The 25,881-nt window shown below is 41.3% G+C and overlaps 1 protein-coding gene across 1 annotated transcript in view; it reads right to left on the bottom strand.

Annotated features, from left to right (window-relative positions):
* jmy (junction mediating and regulatory protein, p53 cofactor) overlaps nucleotides 1–25,881 on the bottom strand; it is a 53,386-nt gene that overhangs the window by 6,970 nt on the left and 20,535 nt on the right. The window contains exons 2-9 of the mRNA XM_049018650.1: nucleotides 21,273–21,446; nucleotides 6,367–6,517; nucleotides 5,686–5,855; nucleotides 5,349–5,514; nucleotides 4,619–4,806; nucleotides 2,880–2,966; nucleotides 1,689–1,775; nucleotides 13–583 (exon numbers count right to left, since the gene is read on the bottom strand). Coding sequence (XP_048874607.1) covers nucleotides 13–583; nucleotides 1,689–1,775; nucleotides 2,880–2,966; nucleotides 4,619–4,806; nucleotides 5,349–5,514; nucleotides 5,686–5,855; nucleotides 6,367–6,517; nucleotides 21,273–21,446 — 1,594 coding nt within the window. The remainder of the gene's footprint in view (nucleotides 1–12; nucleotides 584–1,688; nucleotides 1,776–2,879; nucleotides 2,967–4,618; nucleotides 4,807–5,348; nucleotides 5,515–5,685; nucleotides 5,856–6,366; nucleotides 6,518–21,272; nucleotides 21,447–25,881) is intronic.

Here is a 25,881-nt window from a genome sequence, read left to right as displayed (position 1 = left end):
CAGAACACCTACCTCTCCTCCTCTGGGAGGCCTCCAGCGCTGAGGTCTTTTTCAGCTTCTTCCTTGCATTCACCAGCTGGCTGCTGTCAAAGAAGCGGCCGCAAATGGGCCCAATGGCCTCCTTGTTGGCCTCTCTGCCCTCATCCTTGGGCTTCCTCACGGGGCTGCCCGGCCCCTCCAGTTCCTCGCCAGCAGCTTCCTTGGTGGCTGGAGGGGGCAGCGGCGGAGGAGGAGGAGGAGGCGGCGGGGGAGGTGGCGGTAAGAGCCCAGAGGAAGCAGGGGAAGTAAGACCCGCGACGGTGTCTACCAATGGCAGGATGGTGGGCAGGGAGGGAGGAACTGGCTGTGCGTGAGGAGCAGCAGCGCCTCCTATAGGTAACGAAATGCTTTCTTGTTGGGGAACTGGAATGGTGGGGCATTCCACGAGCTCATGCACTGGGGTCATCTCCTCTGACCGAACGTCCGTGATAAGTGGCTGGGGCTGGTCCAGGTCCACGTTTCTGGTGGGGGTCCCAGCGCTTTTCCTTCGAGAATACGCCAACCGGAGTCTAGTAGACTTTAGTATGACCTGTCCGGGGTACCGCTACAGAAGAATACAGAAATAGAAATTGATCTGAATTTTGATTAAAATTCCAATGTTTGTGTGTGCACTTCAAGTTCAATAGCCCAACTGTCTGGCTTACAGTCACTGGCGGTGAATAGACACAGTGCAATTACTAATAAACTTATAAAAAAACCGAATACGAAAGTTATATGGTGTGCATTGTCCCTCATAATTTAATGCTTAAAGCACACGTAACTGGACATGTCTGTATCATTTAGGCTTATACTTATTAATTCTATGTTTTGTACTTTAAACAGACACAGAACAGTCATTACTAATGATACAAAACTATTGTGAGGGAATGCAAATCTTTCAATAAAAATGTTCCCACCCTGACCTCTTAGGGGGTCTGTACAAATGTGACATTCTAAGGGCAAAATAAAATACTGAAAGGAATTATTCTGTGCTGCTTTATTTATTTTTGGGGGGGGGGGGGGGGGAGTGGGTCACAGGTATTTCAATATATTTAAACAAATTGTGTGATATTTGAGATTTGTTCAAAAGAGATTTTTGAAAAAAGTAACAGCCCTACTTTGATTATGGTGCACATTCAATGCATTGTTTCCACATGCTTATGCAGCATCTCAGCATTTTTTCATCCATATTTGCATTCATTTCTCGTCAAGATCTTATATTGATGATATGCAAGTTGAACTACTCAAAGATTTTCAATCAAGACTCTGTGGCGGCCGATTCATGTGTGAAAATGATTTCTCGTGCTCTCTGAACCAATCCCTGACAATTCAAGGCCGATGCATCTTGGCATTATAGCCTTGGATTTGCCATTAGGAAAGAAAAAAATCCATTGATTGGATAACCAGGCCATTCAGTAGATTCAGGTACTCAGCTGACTTCACTTTATTGCTACATAACATTTCTGAGCTGTAATAATGATCCAATCATTGGCTCTTAAGTACTTGCTGACTTAAATTCAAACTGTGAGTTTTTATTGGCCAGGCAATGTATTAGAATAATAAACAGACAGGTCATGCTATCTTTTTATGGATGCTTCACCCAGAGCATAGAATACAGCAGATATTTCCATCACACAGCTGTTGAGAGTGAACCTGCAGCCTGGCCTGACCTGTTTGAAGCTCCGCAGTCGGTCCAGCGTCGTCTGCCTCTCCTGACTGACACGGATGCTCCTCTTTTCTTCCTCCTTCAGCTCGCTCTGCATAGAAGATGGAGAGAGAGGCTCAAATGACGAAGCACACCATGTTTTTGTCTACAGGTCAGGTGACACTGCATTTCATTCTCATGGGGGATAGGCAGCTGATTCACTGGCAACAGTGACAGAAAAGTTCAGAAATTCTGATTAACAAGGCAACAAAAAACTTTAACGACTGTTGCAAAATGTCTCAGATTTAATGTTACCAGCATATATTATACCACTAACTTAGTACAGCCAACTGCAATTTACAAAATGGTTACCACTCAAAACACCCACATTAGCTAAGTTTTCTTTTCAATTTTTGCTCAAACTCTTGGGGTTCCTCCCATTGTTCCCCACAGAGAATTTTTGTAATATGTCACAACTTTGTGTCATGCTACAGACACCCAAGTTTAATAAATAAGTTTGCATTGCGGCAAACCTCCGATTTATGGTAATTCGGTTAATGTCTTTCCCCACTATAACCGGTCTTGAGTGCTGATACCAAAATTTTATAAAAGAATTTTCTTGATATAACATTTTTCATCCAAGGATTATTGGGGGGGGGGGAGATTTTTCAACATTACACTTTTAGCACGTTATATTATGTGTAGAAACATTTTAGTACCTGCACATGTTCCTGCAAAGTGTAGAATGAACATGTGCTTTCATATTGTACCTCTGATATTTATTTCAAATTGTTGTTTGTTACTTATGTCAGCTTTTGTCATTATTATAGTGAAATCCGGAAAATTTGTTTGAGGTTTTTGGGTTGAGATGGCAACATTCATTTTTCCATTAAAAATAATAGAAATCGTTTTATAGTGCTCTTTGGGAAGAAAGAAATAAGTCAAGGTAAGGTGTTGCTGTAATTTGTTTTCAAAATATCCATGGGAGGGACAGGCCCTCATATCTCCAGTGTTAAGTACTCAAATTCTCTCACTGCTTTTTTGTGCCCGTTGCACGTCCTTCCTGTGTCATGAGCTTTTCCTCTGGTTACTCTGGTTTCATTCCGCAATCTTAGACATGCAGTTAGGCTAATAGGCATGCATGTGTATGCCCACCCACTCTGTACTGGAAATGATGTAAGATGGATGTATACAGTAATTTAACACAGGGACACACCTGTTGCAGGGCTTGCTGGGATTTGTAGTCTTCTTGACTGCCATGGTGCTGCTGTATCTTCTCATTGTGATTAATAACACAGATATCCTGATAAAGAAAAGGCTCATTATTGTTGTGGTTTGCACAGAAGATAACAACGTGCAAAAAGGTCATAAAGTAATGCTGCTGCTTCATGTAAATATCAATAAGAGGTGATATAAGCATGGAATCGATTGCGCGTCATTGGTTTAAGATTGTTTCTCCTAAACAGACACTCCTGTTGTGATGTGAAAGTCAGCATATTTATCATTACACTGACAACATACAAATCAATGTGGGCATTAAGTCAAAGACTTTCAGTCCGTTTCTCTCAAGTTAATTGAAATGATACGACAAACGAGCTTGATGGGCCAAATGGCCTCCTCTCGTTTGTTCATTTCTTATGTGGGAATATCAAATGCCTGATAATAAACGCTACACTTATAAATCTGGCAAACATCAGGTCATAGTTTTTGTTTTTTTTTTTTTCAATAAAAGGGAATGTCTATCCAGAACAAAGAATTAATGAAAAACATTTTGGTGGATGTTAAAGCCATTCTATAATGAATATTAAAACCATACTCTGGCTTTGGCATTTAAGTTCCAAATTAATAAAAATCACATCAATGAATGATGCAGAAAAACTCTTGTTCTTGCTCTAGGACAGATTAGTCATCGCTGTGAGATCATCCTGTCGAATGGCGAATCGACAGTCATTTCCACAGGCTGCAGCCTCCTGCATCTGTCCTTAATAAACATTTCACATTGTACTAATTCACCTTCCCTACACTGAGCTAGATCATCATTTTCAGATTTTCATAATGCCAAAAAAGGCTCTGTCTTCCTATTTTTATTAATTTGGCTACGAAATTTATAGTTAAAGCACGCACACACACGCACACACGCTTATAATCATATCTTTGTGAGGAGCATCCATTCATTTGTATGGGGGAAAAAAACCCTAATCCCAGCAATGACACCCTTAACCCCAAAACAGCCCTAACCTTAACTATAAGTAACCAAACAAAATACAAGACACCGATTTTTCTGTCAATAAGCCAAAACACTCTGGGACCCAAAATCCCACCTCCCACCCCCTCGGCTCAGGGGACCTTCCAATGCACCAAGGTCCGGTTCCGATGGTGTTGTGCTAATTGTAGGTGCTTGTGACAGTGGACAGGGGTCAGTATGGGCTGTCTGACTGGTCTGCGGCTAAGCAGCCCCATAGGCGGGAGGGCTCGATGCCATGTGTGTCGTGTCACATTAGTCCCATGACCATCATTAAAATCATCTGCCATTTATGCCCTTCTATTCATAACACACAGAATAGCCCTTATTCATGTCCTGCATCAAAGAGGCTTGGCTGCCCAACACCCTTTCGGTGGTCCGTGGTCTTTCTCTCAGTAGGTACTCACCCTGCCTGACCATGAGCTCCCCACAACCCTTACCATTTCAGAGATGCCCCGAGCCAGTCGGCCGGCCATAACGATTTGGCCCTCGTCAAAGACACTACGATGTTTATCCCTGCCCCTTATTTCTTCTGCATTCAGCAAGTTGACACGTACCGAAGTCCCCTTACCATCTAATATATCGCAGACCTTCACATACACCTTTTTATGAGAGTAAACATTCACATCACCTGCATAATATTTTGGCTCGTCACTACACTGCCCTATGTCTCTGCACCAGGTCACCACGAGGACGGCTGCCCACTGGCGTACCTTTTTGTTTCTGAGGTAGGCTTTCTTGGCAGTGATACGCCCCCTCTTGGCCTCCAGCTGCCGAGCCCTCTGCTGCAGCTTAAGCAGCTCGTCCCTGCGAGGCTGCACACCGCCTGAAACATCCTCGATGCCCAGCATGGCCTCCATGCTCTCGTAGGTGTCGTAATACACCACCTCGTCCTGTCTCTCTGTCGCACGACATGGCCGGAAAAAAGTGACAAATCCACAGCTAAATTAAAGTGCTTACACAAGTGGACAATCATTATTTTTTCATTTAACCCTATGCCATAAAAACTCAAACAAGTAATAATACATTATTAATCAATTAATTACAACCTCAGTCCTGCAACCTAAGGGAAACTAATAGCAGACTGTACAAGTGTTACCAGTTCTATCCTTGTTTTAAATTATTGTGGCTATTTGTGATCACCACTGTATGGCTTATCTGACATATGCCAGAAGAAACTGGAAACTCACACAGACATATAAGCACAAGGCCAGAATGCAATGCGCAGGCCTGCAGGCAGAAGCTACAGTGTTTCCAGTATCATAATAAATCTTACAAGGGCTCATAAACGTCTGTCTTTGACCTGAGTAAAGTACATATTTCCAGCTACCCAGGGTATATGAGGGTAAGTGTTACACAGCTATATATTTTCCCTAAGAATAATGGCTGACAAAAGTTCTCCTCCCCCTACTGGGGGTGTCCCGGCCATGGAGCGGAGCTCACCGATCATTTGCCTCCTGATGCTCTCCAGCTGTGCTGTCAGCAGCAGCTCCTCATACCTGAGGACCTCGAACTGGATCTCGTAGAGCTGCAGCTGCAGCTTGTAGTACTGGGCCTCCAGCTGGTGCAGCCGTGTCATGGCGTCCTCGCCGCCACGCAGACTCTGCATCTGTGAGAGCGGGCAGAGCGGGCAGAGCTGACAGCCTTTGCCAGGGAATGCCTGTGCTTAATCCGACCGCTCAATGCCATTCCTGTAACTACACCACCGCGCTCAAATAAATCTGTTATAATAAAGTGTTCTCTTCAGGAACAGCAGAGGTGCCCAGAGGGTGCCGGGTACCTCGTCCCGGAGCGTGTGCTTCTTCTGCTCCAGGCAGATCTCTTTGGCTCTCATCAGCTGCAGCGTCTCCTTAGACGTGGCGTACTGCAGCTTCTCCAGACGCTCCACCGCTGCGGCCCACGCCGCTTTGCCAAACTTCTTCTGGTCCACTCGCATGCGCTCGTACACGGCTGCAGATGGACACAGACATACATGCTTTTAACCCTTCCTCTCAAAACCAGTGAATATATGCAGATTTGTGTGCCTTTACCAATGTGACAGGCTACACATATATACAAGGACCCAAAGAGAAGCATGAATACAATCACCAAAACACAGTCAGAGAATAGCACTTTAGCAGCATGGCGCAAAGGTCCATTCCTAACCAAAACTATGCACAGGAGATTACTGGAGATGCTTTATTTGTTTGGGATAACATCCCACCATTAAGGTCCTCATCCTGTATAAATATACCGTCTCCAAATCACCTGACTTAACTGGTGAAACATCCTGCTTGACTTTGGATCCAACATATTATGATTGGTGGAGAAAAAATGTTTCCATGTAATTAAGTCTTAATGCAACAGTTTCAAGGCATTATTAAAGGTATCCTTTATGTTTGATAAAAACGTCTGTGATTTTATAAGGCATGATGATGACTGTACTGTGAGTGGGGCATGCAGTCCTGGGGCTTAGCATTACCTTTCTGTGCTCGTGCAGTGATCTCAAAATACTTGACAGTGAGCTCCTGGATTGACAGCACAGCCGCATGGGCCTTCTTCTGCCAGTCCGAGTCCTCCTTCTTCAGACCCTCAATCCTGCGGGGGCCAAGGTAGTCGTTCTCCATGGAGATCTGAGGAAAGCAGTGCCTTCGTTAAACCTAAAAGACCAGCTATGTTATTGTGACTTTGCTGATCTAGTGGTGATGGAAGCTATATTAAAATAAAACATCCGGAATAAAAGACTGATTCTTTGTGCTGTACTTTCTCAGATGGCTAGTTACTGTAGTTGACCATGAAACACAACCATGTAAACAACAATTGAGTCCAAAATTAGTTGCCTTACATTCTTCATTTTAAATTTTATTGATCCACCATGAGCGTAGCACATTTTATCAACATTTTGGCACTAATTCATCAGTATGAACTAGGACTGCGTGATATTGGAAAACTTTCAAATATCGTGACGTGAATTTTTTTTTGCAGTGAATATTGCAATATTTATAAATCAAAAAAAAAAAAAAAAAAAAGTTGAAGGCTTGACTAGTATGTCCATAATTAACTAATTTACAAATCACCTGCTTTTGTTCAATACAGTCTGCATGAAATCCAAAATATTCCCAAACAGCAGAAGAAGAATGGTGCTTTTCTCCTCCTCAGTCATTTTTATTAAGTTTCTGACAAACGCACCACATCTTCCATGAGTGAGTCAAACAGCAAGTATGAGGAATTATTATGCTTGGCTCAAAGAGCAAAGGCGGCTGTGGTAAACTTTAAGCTAATTTTTTTTTAACATATACAAAGCAAATACAGAGGGTTCACTGCAAGATGCAAGCCACTCATAAGCCTTAAGAATATAAAGGCTAGATTGGACTATGCAAAAAAACATCTAAAAATATCCAGCACAATTTTGGAACAGCATTCTTTGGACAGATGAAACCAAGATCAACCTGTATCAAAACGATACAAAAAAAAGTATGGAGAAAAAAGTATGGAGAAGGGCTGGAACAGCTTATGATCCGAAGAACACCACATCATCTGTAAAACATGGTGGAGGCAGTGTGATGGCTTGGGCGTGCATGGCTGCCAGTGGCACTGGGTCTTTAGTGTTTCTTGATGATGTGACACAGGATGGAAGCAGCTGAATGAATGCTAAGGTGTTCAAAGTCATCATGTCTGCTGAAATACAGCCAAATCCAGCCCGAATGCAGCCAAATTGACTGGATGGCGTTTCATAATACAGATGGATAATGAACCAAAACACACAGCAAAACCAACCCAGGACTTTATTAAAAATGAAAAAACTTTGTCTCTATTCAAATATGCATGTTCCTGACTGTGTATGTGTGTGTCTATGTCATATTATATATATATATATATATATATATATATATATATATATATATATATATATATATATATATATATAAATAAAACACATAAAAAATTTGAAGCTAGTGGAGATCCCACAGCCATTCCCTGCATCGACATGGGTGATTCAATTCCGATACACAATTGCCGATACCGATTACAATACAAGAGCTCTTTTTACTTCAATATTTTAATATAAGAAATATATATTTATAAATATATTTAAATTTTTTATACTATTAATATTTTTAAACTAGCAAACACAGAAAAAAAATGTTTAACTACTATAAACATACATAATGTACTATTCCATCCCGTTCATACATCTTGTTTTAAGCGTTTTTGAATCATTTTGCAGTTCAATATGAATATCCTCCAAGAGAGTACACACAAGTGCCGAATGCTTAAAATGCCCCACAATTTTTCTTCCATTGGCAACAGTGTTACTTTAATATACTGTGTATATACACTTTTACATGAGGCGACAGCAGCCCCTCCTGGATCACAATCATACAAACTTTAAACTCTGATTCATCATTGCCATCTGTCATCATTGTCATATTCTGTATATGCATTACTCAGGTTGCATGGTCTTAAATTCTGATAATTATCACAAGCTGTAGTGAGTGCGCAAAACAGCTAGTGACTCTCAAATCGTCCATTGCTTTTCATTACCTGTTTTGTCTCGCACAATTGTGTACACTTTGTTTAGTGGGATTTTCCACTAAATGCTACTCTCACCTTCCAGAACTTTATTTTTACAAAGACTGCGAATTGCAGTATTCCCAATTGTTGTTAAAAGCATAATATACTTCCAGATGGTCACCGTCTTATCTGCTGTTCTTATGCTCCTTGTACTGCAAAAGGTATGCGCATGACGTCACAACGGGCAGACTGAGTGGCAGCGTTAGCGTTCAGCTTGAATGCTGCAAAAAAACATTTAAAATGGGAAAGAGCTGTCATGTGATTCATTGTACAAATAGATTTAATACAAAATAGGAGTCTTTTTACGAACTGCCAAAAACTAAGTAAATATCGGACATGGATTGGTCACATATGGCCAATACACGATCCGTCAAACACGTCTGGATCGGTGCCAAACCGGACATCTAAGATAAAAAATATACATCAGAGAGTCATTTAGTTAAAATACTGCACTAATGAACATAAATCTGTGGTTAGACGTCATGCCAAAACCACACCAGTTGAGACATTCTGGTGAAGTTGGTCACTGAATCTGGTCACATTACATTCTTGGATAAACAGAAACTCAAATCTGACATACAGGCTTTTGTCTCATGATGATTTGATTCAGTACAGTTAAGGCTGCGGTTTACGTCAGAGTATATAGCCGTCGTCAGCGAGCATTTCATAGCTGGGTGCAATCAACATTGTTCTGCTGGGTGGGGGATGTTTTGTGGTCTACGTCAGCAATAGTTTTCATTTTAAATGTAAAGATACGCTACAGTATCTCATGCTATGCTTGTTTTCCAGCAGTTCACTGGAACCTTCAACCAGGGAGAGCAGGGTGGACTCCCCATCCTGATCAAAGAAGGTCAGGCGTGCCCAAGAGAGAAGGTCCTTCCTTTAACAATCACCAGCATTATTAAACATCAGACATGATCTCACCGGTGAGCTATCTGTTTAGGCTCGAGGGCTATGAAAACCCAGAAACACCCACAGAACAAGACGTACGTGGGCTCATGTTTCCACCACTGGATGTTAGCCCACATTACTAAAATTAATACCAGCACAACAATCCAAATCTTTAATTTATCATCCAAAATGCCTAATTCATGGCAATGCGTGATCTCTGTGTGCAACAAACATCAAAGGCTTCTTTCATTTCCTACATACATCTGACAATTAAGTGGCTTCAAGCTGCTTAATCTCAAATCTCATCTCACTGCAGGCCACCACCTGAGCCACCAGCCCTTTTGAGGCCATAAAAATAACCCAGGGAATCCAGAGGTGAGCACAGTGAACCGCAAACATTTCAAAGGTCAATTAGGAAGTTTATGACATTACACTGAACATCCAAATATAGATGGATGACATCCATGATGAATTCCACCGGGTTCCTGGTGCTTTGCCCGAGTAAGATAACAACTCTTTCTCTGCCTCCTCCAGCTCCCATCCCAGGCGTCACATCACTCTCCCCAGACACTGCTGCTGCCAGTTTAGCGCACGGAGCAGTCACCTGTCTGCACCACACAATGACTACCCCACCCCCCCCCCCCCATTCATCTCAATGTGATCGGCAACAGACCTGGGGATGTGGGTCAGTGAAAAAGCAGCACAAAGCAGATGACATTCCCATGGAATGATGATGATAAAAAGAAACCCATAAAAAAACATAAAAAGCACAAAACATCAGTGAGCTCATTCCGGTGTCAGACTGAACTAAAGGGCGGCACAGAGGTGCACTGGTTAGTACTGTCGCCTCACACCTCTGGGACCTGGGTTCAGGTATCCGCCAGTTTGCATGTCGTTGTGGAGCGTCCTCTGGCTACTTGAGGTTCCCCCCAACTTAATTGGAGTTAACTGCCCATAGGTGTGTGTGTGTGTGTGTGTGTGTGTGTGTGTGTATAGATCACATTTGGGACCAAAATGTGCCCAAAGTGCGGTAAAACCTGAAACTTCCTTACTGTTGGGGACACTTCTTCAGGTCCCCATTTGGATAATTTCAACTTTATAAAAATCTGTGAATGCAATCAAAAAAGTAAAAGTGCCAAAAATCTTGTATTTTGGTTGGTTACTTATGGTTAAGGTTAGGGCTGGGTGGGGGTTAAGGGTGTTGTGACTGGGATTAGGGCTTTTCCCATAGAAATGAATGGATGGTCCCCATTTAGATAGGAAAATCAACTTTTGTGTGTGTGTGTGTGTGTGTGTGTGTGTGTGTGTCCCTGCAATGGGTTGGTGCTGATTGGCAGCTAATCATGCAGGCTGGCCCCCCAATTACTGTAGACATACTATTACCCGCCAACTAAGGCCCTCAGTGTAAGCACATGTGTCAGAAACCAGCTGAAGGGCCAGTTTCTACATTTAGAAAAGTAGACCATGAGGGCTTAAGGAGCCTCAAACAGACAGTTTATTTCAAACTGTGACAATTCCACTGTATCTGTGCATGAGCGTGGCTGGAGGGACCACAGCAGCAATCTCTAAATTCACACTCAACATATAATTACTGCATTTTCATTGGGCAGTGAGTCAGGATAATAGATATCACAGCCATAAGTGTAGGACTGAGAGGTGGGGAGAAGTTTTATCCCCTCAGGTCATACGAACTTTAAACTCTGCTTAATCATTATCATCTGTCATCATTGTCATATTTCTGTATTTGATTTACCCAGTATGCATGGTCTTAAATTCTGATAATTATGCCACTTATACTGCTTTTGTACTTCAATATTGTGGAAAGATTTTACATCTAACTTTGCACACTTCATATTACACTCATACATAATTATTCTTTAATGTTCTCTATTTGGATATTGATCTTGACTTTTTCCTTTATAGTATATATGTTTATGCACAATGACAGAGCTGTTTTGCCACAATAACATTTCACTGCCACTGTATTGTACAATTGTGCATGTGACATTTAAAAATCTTGAATTCATTAAATCAATAACAATGGCTGTATTTCACTCCAAGTACTCTAAAATAAATGACACAATAAATTTGCTAATACATAATAAAGCATATTCAGCTACAGAACACAACCCGTGTTATGGCCTATTGCTACGACCACTACAGTCAACCGTTCTGCATCGTGACTTTCCCTAATGCGGTCTCCATATATCAAGGGGTCGACACAAGAAACACAGACAACACACAAAGGCCAGCAGATGACATAAAAAAGTTAAGCAACTTGTAAATGCATAGAATACACATACAAGGCCAGTTCGGAGAACGTCAAATGTGTTTATGGCAGCCTCTCACAAGATATCTCACAGAGATCTGTTTATCTCACATTCTTAGTATCTTTTTGTGCCACTCACCAAGGAGACCAAAAATATTTTCAAGGTTTTCCCAGATGACAAGAGGTCTGTGCCCCTAACCCCGGTGACTTGGAAGGGTCAACTGTAAAACACTAGAGCAAATAAGATGAACAGTCTACATACTGTAAAACCAGAGTGAGGTTCAGAGAAATTCTGGTAAAACTGGATACTTGCACCACTGTCTGAGCCTCTGACCAGGTCATAAATCTTTGACTTGTTCAATTGTGCCATAGAGTATTAGCTATTAATCTGTGCAACGTCCAAGGCAAAATGCTGAGTGAAGAGCAGTTGGTTACAGAACTGTTTATGTTTCTAATGCACGATAAGAGGAAGTTCCTCAACTAAAAAGACAAAAGGGGTCTACAATAAGATACAGCAGGGGGCACTGTAAGCTCATCATTGAGCTTCTCTCTAGCATTTTATAGTGTAGATTTAGCATCCTGTGTTTCAAAAGGTTTTCCCCCTCATACTAGGCTGAAGTAAGTTTTCTGTCTTTAATTATGCTATGACATCATTTGAGGTCACATCAGTGACATATGAACTGTGCTCCACACACCAACATACAGATGCTCTATGTCATTTAGTTTGTTAGGAAGGCACATTACGTAAATTATTTGTATTTTATTATACTATTAATCGAAATCTGCTTTGGCTGTTTCATCTTATAAATGATGTGTCAAGTTATACAAAGACAAAACTGATTGAATAAACATCTCACCGATAAACTGCCTCCCGAATCATCGTAGTGCTACTGTTTGCAGTGTCTGTTAATACAAATACTGGATGTTGTTTCCAACAGGGAAGGACAAGGAAGTCGTTTTCAGAAGTGCAGTGAGTCATTAGTCAGCTACCAGTAGAACCTTTGTTGGAAATGCAGTAGATCTGCCTTCACAACAGGTTAGACCCTGACGACATAAGACCCAAGAAAGGTTAAGTCCTACAGCAAAACAAGACAACTCCCTCCTCAAAAAAACCCGAAACCAAACCAGCAGACAATACTGAATAATGGCTCAGTCTTTCTTCAAAACCACACAGTGATAAGATTAGCACTTAGGCTATCAGTTAATGATAAAATGTTACCAGAGAGGATAATTATCTGAGTGGAGAAGGAGCTTGCCCAAATTTATCCCAAAGTTCTCTTATATTTTCTGAAGAAGTCCAGCGTATTTTTTTCTGATGAGTTTCCAGTAAACTTGTTTTCTTCACTTGGATTTTTTTCAGTGTTGTGGTAGCTTTGGGTTTTAGTATTATAGACCCATGAAGACCCTATACAAATTTACTAAATACAGGCCCAAATACATTTTATTCAATGCATCATACATATTAATTTAATAAAGCATATTACACTTGACCATGATTCAAAAGTCCTGATATTAAATCTTTAAATAGTGATAAAACAAAGCTATACCTCATTTCTTCATCAGAAAAATGGTCCTCATCTTGTTTTCACCATCCAAATTAGGGCTCATTCATCTTAACCCAAACAAGATAATAATTTGGAGGAAATTAATAATTTAATTTGATGTAATTAAATACGCAAGTTTGTAATGTGATCAATGTCCCAATGGAGCGGTTCCATCCATTATTTCTATCTTACATATTACATATCTTACATAAAAGAGGAGAATTTCATCCAGCCCCTTCAGAAATGCCCAACTTTTGACTGAGAGCTTTCAATCTGAGGGGACAGTTATACCAGAACGCCTGTCAGTGGACCCGGGCTGCGGACCATGGGCTGCAGCATGTGCGTGGCCCTGTGGACACGCTGAGACCCATGAGTTATTCATGCTGCTCTCAAACTGCCGGTAACAGGACACCCTACGCTGAGCAGCAGCGCTGCACAATAGGGGAGCCCACAATGCTCCATTCATGCTGCACAGGGAGCCTGCCAGTGGGGCGTTCCTCCGCGCCCGGCGCTCTGAACTCCCCATTCAGAAGGAATTAATGCTTGGGCGCCACCTTCTACCCGCAGTTACTTTACTACTGGCCCCACTTAAATCTAATAAAGCTGCTTATGGAAGCATTAACAGTGGCTTTTGTTCAGGCTTTGGAACTCCAGAGCCCCCCTTACCCCCACCCCACCCCTATAATTACGATCTGGCTCATTCCTTTCTGCGTCGACTTCAAAACTTGTGAAACAATTTCTTTAAGGCACACGGCAGGGCTGCTCCCAAGATGGGATGCTGGTCCAAGGGTCTAAATACATTTTTTTTCCCATTTTCAATTCTTTGCATTTGGATAGTCATTTTATGTTGGTTTACTATATATTATTAAATGGAATTTTTAATTAAATATTAAAAACACACACACCCAAAACATTCAACCACAGCCATGGAATTTATCAGCTCCAGATAAAAAAAGAAAAAGACAGAGGTGTGGTTATTTGGGTCAGGAATGCTCTAATCATGAGCCAAAAATGGAATCTGAACTTGCTGGCAAGAGTGATCAAAAAAAAAAAAGATGATGTGTGTATATCCGCACACAGCCTGCTTTACAGCTTAAAGCTGACGGGTCTGCGGAGCCCCAGCTGCTTTGCACACAAACCCTGAAAGGTGGAGACTGTCATCCTGTCAGTGAGCACGCTACCCTTCTGCCTCATCTCCTAGACCTGAGGCACTCAGAGCTTCCCATTTGCCTCCTACACACCAGGGATTATCTATATCCTGATCCTGAACACTGAAGACAGGTCCAGTCGGCATCGGAAACCTGATGCAGATCTCTTTCCTCGTGGAATATTTATTATATACATTATATTCGATTATCAACGGCAAAATAAAATCACGTTTAATGTCACAACATTCACAATGGATGTATTTATTCCACAAACGATGAGTGTCATTTTTAAATATCTAAATAAATATCTTAAAATTCCAACAGAATTACTCTGACCTGGATTAAAAGACTTACTTCTCTTTTTTTTTTCTCTGATGTTCTGCCAATCAAAAGCATCCCTTCTAAATATAAAATTATCCAAGCATGTCATCATCATATTCTCTTGTGAAAAGTAAATGCCATCTACCTTGCCAGTAACAAATCCTGATCCAACCTGATTCACCATGACTCTGGCACCTGCCAATTCATACCCACAGAGAATATACTCAAGTTTATCATCATCATCATCATCACGTGACTCATTCAGTAGCTCTGTCACTTCACACCTCCAGGGTTGTTGCATGTTATTCCCACATTGGATGGCTTTTCACCCAGAGATTCATACAGTTTCATGCACTGGTCTCCCCAAAATGTGCCCATATTGGGTGCGCCCTGCGATGGGCTGGCACCTGGTCCAAAGTGTTCTGCTGCCTCATACCCTGTGCTTCCTGGGATAGGCTCCAGGCTCTCCATAACCCTGCACTGCGGAAGTGGCATGGAAGGCTTATGGGTAATAATTTCATTTGTAGCTGCTTGTACTCAAAGCAATGAGCATCAGATGACCTAACGGTTGCATAGCCAGGGATACACAGAACTGCACAGGAAGCTACTAATTACTGCCCTTCTCAGACACCAGAAACCTCCTCCCAAATGATGCACGGGCCTTCTTTCCTCTCGCCTGCCAGCTGTCAGCCACTGCTTCCCCTACCACCCCCTCTTGGCTTCACACTTGAGAAGGTCACAATCACAGGGTTCCCCAGTGGTCTTTCCTTTTCTCCCTGCCCTTCTGTGACAAGAAAGGAACTGGAGTCTGTTATCCAGCCTCAAGAGATTCCTCAGACGGGCCAAAACCGAACAGCCGAAATGCTATCTGGCTTCCAAAAATTCCACTCCCATCACAGTCCCCTCCCCCCCCCAACCCAACTCCAATCTGTTCCTCTTCTGTCTCCTTTGCATACTGATCTGTTTTGATTGGAGTACACCGGCAAAGAACGTATGTTTTACATTACATTTTTCTACAACAACTATGTTCCAGTAATGAAAGTTCAATTATCACTATTTGTTTATTTTGCACAGTTTTACCAGCCTAAAACGATGCAGACTGTATAATTCTTAAAACGATTTAAAATGTACTGCAATTATCTTATTTGAATGCACTGTGATTTGTACATGTCTGTCAGTGCTTTGCAAGTCGATTAGGCTATTTCCTAAATGAGTGCATAAATTAAAACAAATTTTCAGTTGTAATGAATGAACAGAGACATATGCAGGCTTAACATTTATCGGTTTGCCCACACATAGAATCTACAGTCTATGAAAGTAGAGACAGATTTACTGCTAGCAACAGCCATAGCTCATTGCTGGAAATTACCACAGAAAACCAGTAGCTATTCTACTCTAAATACAGACGGGAATGAATGGGTGGCAGAAAATATACTTTCCTCTGTTCATTTTCTAACACTTGCTTGGTTCTCAAATGAAATCCTTAAATTCTCAAAAATATATTTTTATTCCTTTGTCAACAGACAAACTCCTTTTGGTATTAATAATGGGTCTGATTCGGCAGACCCCACAATATTCATCCATAAAAGAAAATCCCAGAATTGTTTGGTCAAAGTGAAAAATTAAAGAGTTTACTTTAGTCTAAGTAAATTACAAGTGGGTAGCATAGAATAAAAAAACCAAAGAATAACTTAATTACTATTGCGCCACTGCGGATTATAAGGCAGAATCAGTTTTTTGGTGTTTACTGCAAAGAATTAAAAAAATATATCTAAATAGATATAATACATACAAACACACATACATATAGTACTGTGCAAAGACTTAAGCATCCAAAGAAAATGATATTTGAATGACCTTCATGTTGGTGCAAAACAATGCTATTATGCCTGTCAACATGTGTTAGCTTAACCGTTTCATGACTTCTGCTAAAATAACCACAGTATTTGCAGCAACCATCCAGTGCACCCATGTATTTTATGACTTGACCACTAGCACAGGGTGTCCATCTAACTATCCAACCAGATATCAGTAACTTTTTGGAGAAAAAGGTCTCAGTAGTTTTTATTGTATTACTCTTAATCTGAGTATCTTCTAATGCTAAATTTTGTTGTTTGCACTTACTACACAGTTAAATAGCTTTAAACATTTCTTTTGACTTTTGCACAGTACTGTATGTATGTGTGTGTGTGAGCTCCTCCCAGATAAATTCTGCACTGGCTTTCTTCAGGGTAATTTCTTGACAGATCTTGTCATTGTCTTGTGTGTCTGGAGATAGCCCTTTGTCTCTTATTTTACTGTCCTGTCCCATCCCCCCAAACTACTGCTTAACAGAGTCCAGCTGTAGTGCAGTACTTGGATAATTTGGGTCATGTCACTGGCATTTGTAACAGATTTCTGATTTATCTGGCCAAGTGTCAATTACAATTACCTTTTGAAGTCTGGATGCTATTTTAAGCACATTCAGAAAAGCATGTGAGAGCTCTCTGGTCTAGAACTTATTAACAAGCAAACCCCTTCATGTTATGTCAAGACTGAAGGAGGCTCTTCAATGGAAGAGAACTTCTCGCTGTCCCTTAGTGATCTTGACAGCCACACACAAAAAACAGAATCAATCACATGTAAACCCAACGTCCAAGGTGATACCCACAAGCAATAAGAACCTTGAGAAGTGACCTAGAGCTCCTACTGAACATCTCATATTGCTTTTTTCCCCATTGCGGGTTACCAGTTTACCTGCAGGGTGAATAAAAAGAAAATGCAAATCAGATTCAAATTTCCAACCCTTCCTTTCATGGAAGCCTATCCAGAAGCACAACTCGAATGCCTCACATCATCAGTGCCGAATCCAAGTCAGGGTATTAAGCCATTCAAATGAAAAATCCTGGCAGCGTATGAGTCATTTGCATAACGTTTCGAATATCGCTGTCTGCAGATATAAGGAGGACGGTTTCACTAAACATTCTGCACATGTCATCGCTGGTAAAATCAGTTTAAGTGAGGGAGGTGCATCCCATTTTATTTTCCATTAACAGTATGATTACATTTTAGTCAAACACCTCCAAGTACTTGGAAACATCAGCAAGATAAATTTTTACTAATGAAACCAGCCACAAGAAATGAGAGACCACAAAACGCTGCTTTGTCCATTAAAAATGTTTTGAGGAATTACAGTATCCTGCTCTCCTCTTCCATCACACCCAACTCATAGTTTTGAAGTCTATAAATGTCCCAGAGGCCAGACATTTTCTTCCCACATGATTCCAGATTAGCAGTCATGAACCACAGAAGGCCACTTAGCTCTTCCAAACTTAGCATTGTCTCAACAAAACTGTGGGGAGCTACAGAGTAAAAACATGTTAGTAGAGTAGACTCTTCAAAGACTTGGGCCACATTCTATTTATTTAACCACACGATTTGTGTGGCTTGGGTTTTCACCCTGCTTTTTAGATTATTATTTAGCCCCTGGGAGCGGCATGGTGGTGCAGTGGTTAGCACTGTTGCCTCACACCTCTGGGTTCGAGTCTCCGTCTGGGTTACACATGTGTGGAGTTTGCATGTTCTCCCCATGTCGTCGTGGGGTTTCCTCCGGGTACTCCGGTTTCCACCCACAGTCCAAAGACATGCTGAAGCTGACTCTACTTGCTAAATTGCCCATAGGAGTGCATGTGTGAGTGAATGGTGTGTGAATGTGCCCTGCGATGGGCCCCCCATCCTGGGTTGTTCCCTGCCTCGTGCCCATTGCTTCCGGGATAGGCTCCGGACCCCCCGCGACCCAGTAGGATAAGCGGTTTGGAAAATGGATGGATGGATCTAGCCCCTGTTTGATTTTTGTAGCTTTTCACTGTCCCATGTGGTGGTAGAAGGAGGGGTATCAGGGAGACCAACAGACCTCTACCAATCATGTTCTCTCTTGCATTGTCTTTGTTGAATTGACATCCCGTTCCTGTTCTTTAAGGCCCACCGTCTTTCACTTTGGTGTACATGACATTCTCAGGTTCCTTGATATCATTGATGGCACAACCTAGGAGAGCATGTGCCCTCCTCACATGTAGGGTGCTGGCTGACAGTTTAGCCTCTTTGTTGTGAAAATAAACCCTGCACAGTTGTTACTTGAAAGACTTGTAGACTCCTGTGTGGCTAGGTTTAAAATACAAATTTAAACTTTGATATATCCGGCTGAGGGTGGCTAATGCAATACGATGCTGTACTATTATGCAGAAAGATGATGTGAGCTTTATCCTTTATGATGTCATTTCTCCTTGGAGAAAAAAACACAAACTGTAGTCACTTTAGGTATGCTGGTACCACGAAAATGGAAACCCAACCCCCTGGAGTCAAAAAAATCAAGGCCAGGTCTATGGGCTAAATTTGCAAGGACTGCAAATCTTTATCACTAACAGAGTTACCAAGCAGATTTATAGCATTCAACCCTCTTCATTGGTACTGAATTGGGGAGGGGGGGGGGGGGGGAAATAATAGCAATAATAACCAGGGCATATGAACCTTTTTCATGTTTTAGAACCTTTTTCACACTGAAATGCTGCAGATACACTGCAATGCTATGCCATCATCAAGGCAGAGAAATAGTTCACAGCATTCATTGGGCAGGATCTGCTTTCAGGGCATCGCTGTTCTTATTCTGCTGAGAGGCTGACGGCAGTATGGTCTGTGGCTAAAATGGTCTGTGTTAAACATAAATATCACCGCTCGGGCCACTATGTCAGAGACAGAAAAATAACAAAGACGGGCTCTAAACAAGGAAACCGAAAGATCAGAGAGAGTCAAAATGTTACCAAAAGGAGCTGAATACAATTCACTCTCTTTGAGATTCCATAATAGTTTTTTTAACGACGATACTCTTTTGCAGCACAATTGAAGGTGCTGCAGTATGTTAATAATGCTAATGTATATAAGCAGATCTGGCTCGAGCAAATCCGGTCAGACTGATCCTTTACTAAGAAGGGTCTTTCCAGCCATGCTCAGCAACAATGGCTCATGGGAGTTTAATTGGCATGTTAATTTCATTTATGGCTACAAATATTTTGACAGCTGAGCGGAGCCATACATACAGATCAGAAGCTCCTTCGGAAATGAAGCACCTGGATTCCCCAAATGGTTCAAGCACACAGTCAATGATAACCAAGCGAGGCAGTTCTGACATGAAGTCATTCATCACAGGTGACAGTAAACCCAAAGGGATGGCGGCGGATTGAAGTTCGGGTTTGTTAACCCAGCTTTAAAGACAGATGGTCAGCAAAAACAGCCGTAACAAGAATGAGATACAAGTAGGGCTGAGTACCGAACTTTGGTACTTTTGTGGTACCGATCAAAATATCTTATCGAGGATCAAAAATGAATTATCTTTCATGCCAAATTCTGATACACACAGTAAATGCAGCATGCTTGCGTAAAGAACTAAAGCCGCTGATGATTGGCTGTCTAACGTAACGTTACACATCAGAATTTGGTCCGATGGCAGGTCCACGGAGGCACTACTAGGAAGGCGCTTACCGTGATAATCTTGCCGACTGCTTGACCACAAGCCCCAGCACTACCATGGAAGTTATGCGTAAGTGAGAGACAGTAGATGGAATTATCTTTGTACCTCAATAATAAGATTGAATACCTTTTGCCTGCATCTCCAACCAGCATCAGTGGAGAAACATGTCAGTGCTCAGCAGGATAACGTTTTAGTAAAAAACATTGTTTTTTTAATCTGTGAAAAAGATTGATCTGCTGGCCAGATTTATTTATCGCAGTTCATATGAGTAAAATATAAATAAAAGGCTGTTTCCCATTTTGATCGCAATCGATCCCCCCAGTAACTAACAAAATGAAACAAAAAAAAAATCAAACAAAAAAAAAATCTTCTGTAATGTTTATTGTATTTTTGACGTTGAAATGATGTAAAAACATACTGGCATCGAAAAAAAGTATTGTTCAGGTACCGGTACTGAAATCTAGGTATCGTTCAGTTACTGGTATTGAAAAATTTTGAACGATGCCCAGCCCTAGATACAAGGGGCCCTTAAGAATGTATATATGGATATCTGGCTGTGTTATCTTTCAGATACTGGGGAAGAGGGATAACCTTATCTTAATCTTACACCAGTCACCTCACAGGACACAACTACAAACAACCTAGTATTCAGATGCTTATTGGTTTAACTGCCTTAATCAGGCCGGCAGTAGAAATCTTACATTTAAAAGAGCAAATTAGAAAGCTGCCAGCCCATTGGGAGACAGGCGACAATAATTCCTGTCTTCCAAGATAATGACAAAATGGTCACAAAGTTCAAAGTTTCAATGTTGTCTAGATTTATCTTGTAAGCTGTCACCCCAACTTAGAAAACCAGCACAGATTTTTAATTTCACATGCAAGAGTACCTCAAAACAAAATAATTCATAAATAATAAATTGTAATTAAACTATTCAAAATTTCTTCCAGTGCTTGCCCACTTTAGAGAATTATCCACTGTATCAGAGGATAATGTAAGTTAATTTCCTAGTTCCAACAAAAACAGTTTAAAAACTCAATAACCTGACTACACACAAGCATAGCACTAAAGACCCAGCAATGCACCCAAGTTAACCCCATGTGAGCTGGATTTCCCTGCACAGGTTGCCTTGCGCTCACCTTGATCTGCTGTCTGCGTAGCATGGCCAGCTCACGCATGTCCCTGAAGGGCTGCAGCAGGTACTGGTACAGCTCAGTGGTGGCCTCCACCAGGCAGCCGTAGGCCTCGTCCTCCTCCTGGTAGATCTTCAGCAGCTCAACCATGCTCTCCATCACCTTGTGCTTGTCCAGGAGCTGATGGACATAAAATATCATGGTGAAGATTGCTAGCAAAAATACCTGTATCAGTACATCCATCCATCCATCCATCCATCGTCCAACCACTTATCCAGTAAAAGGTCTATGAGAGGAGGATCCTGATACCTGGAGCTTTTCCCAGATAGTACAGGGCATGTGGCAGTGGACCGCCCTGGAACGCAACCTAACATCACAGGGCAGACACAATACAGGCAATCCTTAGATGGAAGTTTAACTGCATGTCCTTGAATTGCAGATGGAGACAAGACAACCGGTAGGGAAAGAAAGCCCTGAAACATGGAGACACCATAGGCGCTTTCCCACCAAATTCAGGAATCTAGTTCCCATTCTAAGTTATTGGGCCATCCCGAATGAGAACTTTAGTAGTTCCTGGCCACTTGTGTATGTTGCTTTCCTACCACACAACAGGAACTGTGATCTTTATGCTAAATAAGCATGAGACGCAAAAAGCTTTTAGGTCAAACTTCACGTGTAATTTCATATAAAACTACAATAAGCAATAAAGGAAAATATGGAACAAATCACATTTCATTCATAATTTATTTATCCAGCCTGGAACAACTTTATAATCCTTTATTAGATATTTCCAGCAGAGGAACTACAATCATTCCACTGAAGTTCCTAGTTCCTAAAAAATTCGGTCCTGGTTTCTGAAAAAAAATCATGTAGTGGGAAATCCACAAATACAGAGCAGGGGAGGGAGTCCATCCCTCAAACAAGCAAAAGTCAACAGTGCTGTTCACTGAGTCACATGCTACCCTTGTAGCTTAAAACACATGGATAATATACTGCCACTTTACAAAATATTATCAGAGCAAATAAATATTTGAATAGCATATCTAGTTTTTCATAAATAAGCAAGTCCAAATCCTGAAAATTATTACACTCTTTATGGAAATTACAGACAACACACTGAATCCAAGGAGCCAAAAATAATCCTCTATCTACACTGATACTAGATATGCAAAACTAACAATTGTTACCACCTTCTTTACCTTATAAACTACATACAACAAAGATTAAATGCCCTGTGTCAGCTGATCACAAGCTTAAGTCTTATTGTACCCACCAGAAGAAGCATTTAAGTGTTTCTCAGTTTAGTCTATTCTAAGTTTCAATTCGTGGTCATTAGGAGAAAATATATCCTTAAAATAAAAACACAAAAGGACAACAACAAAGTAATAGGTTAATCATTTTTTCCAGGCTTCTGGAAATAAATAAATAATGTTCAGAGAACACTGGTGGGAAAATACTTTTAGTTAAGATGGGTATCAAGTGTGTAAATACTAGCATTAACTACAATTAAGTACAAGATTCACATTGTATATTTAAGACCACTAAACGCTGAGAAGAGAAAAGCTATTCAGCAAAGTCTCCTGCAATGCAGTCTGACAATGTACAGTATGGTGTCTCAGTTCAAAACTGAATGTATATCTGTAGTAATTTCAAGGTAACAGGCACCACAACAACAACATTAAAACTGCTTCCAGATTTCCCCTACAGTTCATATTAATTATGCATTTCCTGGTTTTTAAGTTTTCAGGCAGCTGATATGCAAACTACTTCATTATCTTGCGTACTATGTATTGTTGATATGATGAACTGTTCACATCATTATATAATTTTGTTACTGTTCTCAATATGAAGTTTTGACTCATTTTAACCAAATGACAGTTCTGCTTGTGAATGCAGTGTGCCAACCTGCATTTTCCCATTACCTTAAAGCAAAAAAGGTCCCATTCATATCCAAGTTTAACTAAAACACTGTCTTTCCTGCTTAACATTTCAAGGGAAACACTGCGTTTTTCAGCCTGAACACTGTGACCACTGTTTACCTTGGCTTATGCACTGCAAGGAAAAACCAAGCACAGCCCCAACCCTGCAGCTGTGGGCTACCAAGAGAGATCCTCCATGGGACCGAAAAGCTGGGGAGAGGCTCATTTCACATGGTTCAGGACCACAAAAGAGTCTGCTATGCTTCCATCTCTGTCACTGAAAGGCATCATACCTTCCAAGAAAAACTCATGCATGTAGAAATTCCAAGGGCAACTTTTTACATATGCACATTAATCTAGGACTTCATTTCCACCTGCTGCTGTGAAGCACGACACAACACAGATTCCTCCAGCTGTCATCCCGACTGGCTGCAGGTAACTTGAAGGAAATAGCACGACACTCGTCACTGTGCTAAATACGTCATCTGTATGTTAGTTGTTTGGTCAAACAACTAATAAGCATTAAAAACTGGACTCGCCATTAAAGTGAAATGTTATGAGGACACCCTCAGATTATAAACATGCACCAGTGACTTCACCAGCTCATCGCTCTTCTTTTACACACTGAAGTGTCGCTGCCCCGAAGCTTAGTGCCAAATTCAATATTTTAATGTCCGTCTACTAGACTTTGAACAGATAAACATAATATAAAGAAACAATTAAGCATTTTAGTAATCTGTATGGACATCATGGAGCAATCTGAATTATATAGAAGCGAATTCACACCATTCAAGTAGCAACACCCCAAACCATGAATACATCCTTATGTTTTAGTTCATTTTCATCTGAAGCTGTAAACAAGTGAGCAAACACACAGCATATTGTACCATCCTCTCAGACCACCCAAGCAGCCTGCTGTTGAACATAATGCTTCAATATGTACAACACAAACCTGTAACACTGACATTAGCAGATCACGGAAGGGGGAGGCGGGCGAGAAACAAGCGTATGGAATCACTGCAGACTGACTGCTGTCACTGCTCATCTCGCTGCAGCAGGGGACATAGCTATTAGTCCAGGTTGACCATTCAACTACAACTGTTTTGAAACAAGAGGACTCTTATACACAAAACAAGTACTTAAAAAACCCTGAAGAGATGTATCAGTTACACCTAGTCTCACATCATATCTGGAGAGACGGCGCTTTCGATGTTTAGGGGATCCAGCCATAAGTGAATCTTAACCAAAGCACAGAGGAAAAACAGCTATCACTCTTACTAATGTTCTCCTTCGATAAGGAAAATATCTTGGTCGGCTTGTGGAGAAACTAGTTGAGCCTAGTTGTGTCATAATGAAATTGCAGTCTGCTTACAACAATACAAACTGGGTGCTTTTCCTGAACTGCAGCCCATTCTTTGCATTCATTTAACAAAACGTATACTTGCTTTTCTTTTCATTGCCTTCATTAAGTATAGAAACAAGACTGCAGTCAACATTTGACTATGTGTCTATTGCAAACCAACACAAAAAAATTCAAACCGTTGCAGTGATTGAACTGGACTACATGTCTGTCCATTGGTTAAAATAATAACAGTAATAATAACAAATGGTGAAACTGCATTTAAAATTCTGGTCTGAATTACTCCAAGAGTAAATAAATGAATGTCCTGGATGAAGCTGGTCACAGTGACCAAAACTTATATTTCCCAAGTCATCTGCCTTTGAAATGGAGGGGGAAACTATGCATGGTGGGAAAAAGCAGCTTAACAGCTTAAGAGCACTGTGAAAACCCCAGGGCTCCCGGCACTTTCATCCCAAACAATTCACAGCATTAGTCATTCACACAGCAGGATATTTTACTAGAGCAATTCAAATTAGACGTCTTGCTCGAGGGTACTTCACAATAGCCCGTCCAGGGATTTGAACCACAACATTCAGTTTACAAGCTAGTTTCCTACAACTACACTATTTTTATCTCCATTACTGCTTACCTTATAATCCACCCACTATACTTTCAGAAATTCATTAGGAGAACATAACAGTCCCTCAAAATTCAACTTAGGAGGCAATGCATGGCTCTGTGGGTTAGGCCCCTGGGAGCGGAAGGTTCCTGGTTCAAATCCTGCGGTTGGCAAACTGATGTCACCAAGACCCTTAAACCTAATTGTTCCATTGACTGGTTGCCCCTGCTTTCTGAACTGTACATTGCTTTAGAGCATCTGCCAAGTAAGTAAAGGAAACTTCTCAAATCCCAGTGCTTCATTTCAGTGATAATTTAGTTTCCAACATACAGGTATCCAACCAGCTTGTCCTGGGGGGCCTGGAGCAAATCATAGGCAGCTCAGGATACAAAGCAGGGGTACCACCTGGGCTTTCACATACGCAGTCTGGGCAGGTCAGCCCCAGTTCACCTAAATGCAAGTCTATAAACAACAGGACAGGAACCGGAGTGTCCGGAGGAAATCTGCACAACACCGGAAGAACACGCAAACTCCACACACACTGGGCAGTAGCAGGATTCAGACTGCTAGCTTCAGAGGTGCAAGGTAACAGTGCTACCCTCTGAGTCTTGAGCCTCCTATCACACCATTTATTATCTGGTCAGTATATAAATGTATTTCAGAATGTACACTGAACACCATCAGACACATTATATTGCTGCATGATGAACTTCAGAGCCTGTTACCACTCATTGT

Source organism: Brienomyrus brachyistius, chromosome 7, assembly GCF_023856365.1.
Source record: "Brienomyrus brachyistius isolate T26 chromosome 7, BBRACH_0.4, whole genome shotgun sequence".
Taxonomy (NCBI): domain Eukaryota; kingdom Metazoa; phylum Chordata; class Actinopteri; order Osteoglossiformes; family Mormyridae; genus Brienomyrus; species Brienomyrus brachyistius.
The sequence above is the reverse complement of the archived record's forward strand: the minus strand, read 5'-3'. Positions and strand labels throughout refer to the sequence as shown.